Genomic DNA, 6,108 nt, shown 5'->3' with positions numbered 1-6,108 from the left:
GGTCACTGGCCTTCCAGGGTGATTCTGGGACTTAGGCTCCTTTCACCTTGTGGCTCCACCATGCCCTGGGGACTCTGGGTCCTCAGCTGGACCTCTGATCTGGCGGCTGAAGAGCAAAGAGCGCAGAGGACTGTGTGGATTGTTAGCAGGGGGCAGCCTTGGAGGAGAAGTAGATCACTTCCCCTCTTACTCCATCGGCCATACACGGCCTGCAGGGGAGGCTGGGAAATGCACTGTGGCTTTTGTCCAGCTGGAAGAAGAAACTGCTGAGCATACAGCAATTCTTTACCAAAGCTTGCCATTCACAGTCTTCTGAAACTGTCTCTCCCTTGTCTACCATTCTCTCCTGGTTTCTGTCTTCAAATCTTGACTGATTGTTTTTTCAGTCTCCTTCACAGCTCCTCTTTCTTTTTTCTATCCCTCCATGTTGGTATCCCCCAGCATCTATCTCCTGACTCACTTCCCTTTTCACTACATTATTCTCCCTCGAAGATTTCATAAACAACCAGAACATCTATCTCCATCTTTTTGTTCATACCCCCATGTAAAACGGCTCCTCCTCTTACAAGTCCCCATCTTGATAAGTGCGCATCTGCTCAGTCACTGAACCAGAAAACCAGAGAAGTGATCCTACATTCTTCCCTTATCCTCTATAGCCGAGGTTTCTCAGCCACCACACTACTGACATTTCAGGCTGGGAGCTGTCCTGTGCATTATAAGATGTTTAACAGCACCCCTGGATTCCAGCTACTAGGTGTTAGTAGCTAACCCCTGACTCCCGCCAAGTTCTGACAGCCAATAGTTGTGACATTGCCAAATGTCCCCTTGGGAGGGAGGGGGTCACCCCCCACTGAGAACTGCATTCTCCAGTCTTATTGATTCAATCCTTACAATATTTATCTCCTCCATTCCATTTTCTTACCATTAACTTTATTAAATTCCACATCATCTTGTGTCTGGATTTCTCCAGTTGCCTCTTACCCATCTGTGGCAAGTTGGCTGACTGACCCAATAGTTTCTTTGCTCAAATCTTCACTGTCACCTTCCACTAAAAAAAAGGGAATACTTGTTTTTCCACCCCTCTTCCAACGGCCAGGCAACACCATTTAGCATATGGCAAATCAGGTTTGTGGAGAGGGTGACAGTCGAACTTAAAGGTTCCAAGGCTTTGGAATCATCCAGTTTAAATTGCATCTCAGCCTTGTCACTCTGGTAGTTGTGCAGCTTGAGGAAAGTCACTTAAATTTCTCTGGGCCCCATGGTAACACTGGGATAACAACAGCACCAACCTTATAAGATTATTGTGGAGATAAACAAGTTAAAATGGGTAAAGTGCTTAGTGCTATACCTGTCTAAATGTAAACACTGGATAAATGGTGGCTATGATACAGGAATGGCAGCGATGATGTAATAATCTCTCTATTCCTTGCTAATCTCAAAGGTTACTACTTCACATCCTATCCTCAACCACAGTCCACTTTTTAGGACTCAGTTTAGGGGAGACTTCCGGAAGTTTTCTCACACTTTTCTCTCCAAATTACAAGATGTTACTTGTTTTTCTCCCTCACTAGGCTGTGAACCACAAGGCAAGGACAAGATCTTTCTTTACTCTATATATTCCCAGGACCACCACAAGTGCTCAATATACATGAAATGCTCTGTAAAGGTATGTTGATTAAATCAATAAGTGAATGAATATTAGTAATATGCACCAGCCTTGCCAGAAACTTCTCTCCCATTTGGCAGCAGCGGGGAAGGGTGGACCTTTCAAAATCTTTGGACATACCAAGGTAAATGAAACACAAATCAACCAGGTGAATTTTCAAGAGGAAATTTATCTCACAAACCTGGCAACTCCAGCCAACTTGTAAGTAAATGGAAGCTAGGGACATTCTTAGGGTAAAGAGTAAAACTATACATGTGACCTCAAACTTTGCAGACATCCTTTAAAAACTGTACTCTAAATAAATGCATCTAAATTTGTACAGGAGAGTAGTAGTGGGAACTGTGAACTGGTAGAGAAGTCACAGTGTAAACACTCCATTGACATAGACAGTCATGAGCAAAATGAGACTGCCGGGACTTCCCTGGTGGCGCAGTGGTTAAGAATCTGCCTGCCAGTGCAGGGCACACGGGTTCGAGCCCTGGTCCGGGAAGATCCCACATGCCACGGAGCAACTAAGCCCACGCGCCACAACTACGGAGCCTGCGCTCTGGAACCTGCGAGCCACAACTACTGAGCCCGCGCGCCTAGAGCCTGTGCTCCGTAACAAGAGAAGCCACCGCAATGAGAAGCCTGTGCACCACAGTGAAGCATAGCCCCCGCTCGCCACAACTAGAGAAAGCCTGCACGCAGCAACGAAGACCCAACGCAGCCATAAATAAATAAATTTAAAAAAAATAAATTTTAAAAATGAGGTTGCCTTGTGGTTAACTAGAACTTTTAATGACACACATGCTTTTTTCACCTGTCCAGTCTCTATTTGGCAGACTGTCAATAAATCGAAAATACCCACAATTCTAAGGGAAAAAAGAAAAAAGAGCAACTATAATTCTAAGGAGTTCAGTGTTCACACCCGGGTCTCTTGAGGAGGCCCCAGCCACCTTCGGTTTGGTGGTGGCTTTCTTCCCGGGTTTTGGACTCAAGCATCTGTCGTTTGCCATTTAACCAACTCCAACCAAGATCCCCTTTTCTAGATCAAAATTTATTAGATCACCTCTTCCTGAGTGCTTCCTAAATCAAATCTTACTAAAAAGACACTGGAAATGAATTGCTGGAACCTGAGAAATTTCTTTAAAGGTCTTCAAGAAAAACATTTCTTTTCCTCTTAAAAACAAACAGGGGCCACATTTAATACGCGAACAAACCCATTCTTGAAAATGTACCTTTTCATTTGTACCACCACAAGTCTCAGTAACACATGTGGCTTTCTCTGATGACTATAGCCCTTCAAGACACTGGTGACTCCCATTCTCCTCCCCTGGATGCCCTGAAGTGACACCAGCACGGGAGAGCCAGGGGTCGCCCAACAGGTGGTCCGCCGAGCGCTCTCCAGGTGAGAGCGCCGCCCGCGCTCGGGGCGCTCCGCTCCCGGGTCAGCGCTGGCTCCCTAGAGAGGGCCGGGGCCGGGCTGCTGGGAGGGGGCGAGCGCCCGGTTCCCGTCGCCTCCACTCCCGTCTCCCCAGGCTACGCGTCCCCTCCCCTTGCCAAAGCTCGGACTCTCGGGGTTGCCCTTATTGTTGGCCGCGTCTGTCACTTTGTGGGCCGGGTGACATGAATGGATGGGCTGGACACACCTTCCAGCCTTATAGGAAAAAAAAAAAAAAGTCTGGATCTGCATAGAGGCGGGAGGGACTCCCCCGGCGCCCCGAGAGCCAACGCCGCGGGCAGGGGAAACGCACAGCTCCCCCTCCCACACTCACTCCTCCCCTCCTTTAAAAAAACGCCCAGCCCAGAAAATAATATCTTTCCCAGCCCGCCGGCGTCCGCGGTGCTCTCACCTCCTTTCCCGACTGAGCGCGCTCCAGCGTTGCGGGAGGCGGCGCGCGGGGCGCGGGTCCGGAAGCGGGCGCGCAGCGGTCCAGGGCGCCGCACCATGCTCCCCAGCGCCGTGGCGGCCCATGCCGGCGCCTACTGGGACGTGGTAGCTTCCTCCGCGCTGCTGAACTTCCCCGCCGCACCGGGCTTCGGCAACCTGGGCAAGAGTTTCCTGATCGAGAACTTGCTGCGGGCTGGGGGCGCCCCGCCGCACAGGCTACCGCCGCCCCCGCCCCACGGCCCGGCGGCAGCTCTCGCCGCGGGCGCTCAGGTCCGGCCCCTGCCCGCCAGCCCGGTTCCGCTCAAGCTGTGCCCCGCGGCAGAACCAGTCAGCCCCAGCGGGGCGCCCTACGGCACGCGGTGGGCGTTTCAAGTGCTCAGCCCCTCGGCGGACGGCGCCAGGCTGCCGGGCCGGGCTCCGGGGGACCGAGACTGTGCCTTCCAGCCGTCAACCCCAGGTGAGTCCGCTCTCCCCTCCCCAGCCGCGCGCGGCGCCTCTTGGCCTACGGGTCCCGAGACCTGGGCGCGCCGGCCCTAGTGCGCAGGAATCCGCCCGGGCCTGGACCTTCCGAGAGCATCTAGAGATTCTGTGGAGATGCCGCCTCGGAGGTGAGGAGGGTACCACCACTAACTGTGATTTTCCTCCCCTTAGCGTACCACCAGCTTCCTCTCCGTCCCCTCTTTCTACAAGTGGTAGGGCTGCCTTGAATTTAAGACCTTTTTGAAGAAACCCTGGAGGCACCTCCTGGCTTTAGCCGAAAGGGCAGCCCCGGTCCTGAGATCTCTGGGTTCGCAGGACCAGTTTCACTGGATTTCCCAAGTTCAGCGTCTCCACCCGCCCGCTCCTGTCCCGGAGGCCGCGCGACACCCGTTCCCTGGAAAGTTCTTGGCTTGGAGAGCCTCGCTCGGCCCGCTTTGGGGGCTTTTGCCTCTTCAAACCGTTGCGACGGTCGAGGCGGTTGCAGAACGTTCGCAGAGATCTTTGGAAAAAGTTGCGCAAAGTTTTGGCTTTATTCACTCTTACGTTTTGGATCACTAAGACGCAAGAAAATCGAGGCTGGCTTTTTCTTCGTGCTAAGCTGGAACAGCCTAATTGGCACCTGGAGTAGGAAGTTGGCCAATAAATGAGAATTTACCAAAAGAAGGGCAGTTATGGTTTGCTTGTTTTAATTCCCGAATAAAACCTAAGCGTTGTGACTGGGAAGAGGATGCGGACAGTTTAGTCAATATATTAGCTAAAGCTTACGGAGGGACTGCCGAAATTGGCAGTGAGAAAGGGAAAGCCTCTTAGAGACTCAAAAACTGAGATCCAGTTGGATTAATTTTTTTTTTTTTTTGGCTTGCGTCCTTAGACGATATTAACTCATTCTTTAAATCCCGGTGGGTTTGTCCAGAATGACTAATAGACGCTTTTTCAGCAGATTTCATTGTCCCACCAAACTGCCGAATCAAATTTATTGCTAATAGCTTTATAGAATTGAACATGTTTAGAACCTGTCCTGGTCTTTCAGTTTGAAATGGTTACTAACAGAATGGAACAAATATAATTAAATCAGCACCGGTCTCATTCACATAGTGTAAAACCTAAATTCTAGGTAGCCTTTTTGCACCCTGGGAGAGGAACAAGTACAGTTAAGACCAAGTTTATGTGCCTTGGAAATATGGGCCATTCTGTTCTTTTTGAAGTATTAGGAAAATGAGAAACGTGTAAAGAAGGTTTGTGTAGACAAGAGCTGGTAAATAATGACTCATAAAAATAACATTTTCAAGAAAATTTGGTGATTTGTATAACTTTTGGTGGTTTGGCATTGTGTTCATAGAAGCTATTTTTCTAGAATTCTTAAGTTGCTCGTGATCATGACTGGCTCCTCAAAAAAATTAATTTTAACCTTTGTAGATTTTACAGGTTAAATTTAAGTAAATCAAATGCGAATCAAATGCAGACATTTCAATAACTCTGAAAAATAATTTTGTATACCTATTCATTTTCATTCAAAATGTTACAGTTGCTGGGTAAAGGGTTTCCTAACTACATTATTTTTATTTTCAAGAACATACTCATTCTTGTACACTTACTAAAGTATCAAAATGCAAAAATGCTTTTTGGAATAATTGAGAGTATAGAATTTAAATTTCACTTTGAAGTATTTTCATACAGCTTAAGCCTATCTTTTTCCTAATTTTTTTTCAGTCCTTATTGAAGATTTGATGCTTTCCTAGGTTAATTTTTATTTGAACAAATAACTTTTTATTTCAAAAAAATCATTCTTGTGAAGAGTGCATTTAATTTTTGAAACTCAAAAAATAGCTTAAGATTAGAACCCCATAAATTCGTGCGCACAAATATGCTGCTTAAAAACCTTAAAAAATTTTTTTGACAGAGAATATAGCTTTCTGAACCGTGCTCCAGTTTTATTTAAATGACAGATTCTTGCCCTACCAAATGTGGAAATTCTTTTGTACTGTGTAGAATTATGAAGTTATAATGAGTGCTGACAATGTTAGCTATCACCTGAAAATTAGATGAGGATGAAATAGTGATTGATGGTTCTGTAAAGAGTAGAAAGGAG

At 47.5% G+C, this 6,108-nt stretch overlaps 1 protein-coding gene across 1 annotated transcript in view; it reads left to right on the top strand.

Annotated features, from left to right (window-relative positions):
• Positions 1-3,470: 3,470 nt before the first annotated feature.
• DBX2 (developing brain homeobox 2) overlaps positions 3,471-6,108 on the top strand; it is a 42,412-nt gene continuing 39,774 nt past the window's right edge. Inside the window, exon 1 of the mRNA XM_059081622.2 lies at positions 3,471-3,996. Coding sequence (XP_058937605.2) covers positions 3,597-3,996 — 400 coding nt within the window. The 5' untranslated portion in view covers positions 3,471-3,596. The remainder of the gene's footprint in view (positions 3,997-6,108) is intronic.

Source organism: Kogia breviceps, chromosome 12, assembly GCF_026419965.1.
Source record: "Kogia breviceps isolate mKogBre1 chromosome 12, mKogBre1 haplotype 1, whole genome shotgun sequence".
Lineage (NCBI taxonomy): Eukaryota > Metazoa > Chordata > Mammalia > Artiodactyla > Physeteridae > Kogia > Kogia breviceps.
Note: the sequence above shows the minus strand (reverse complement) of the source record. Positions and strands in the feature narration are given on the sequence as shown.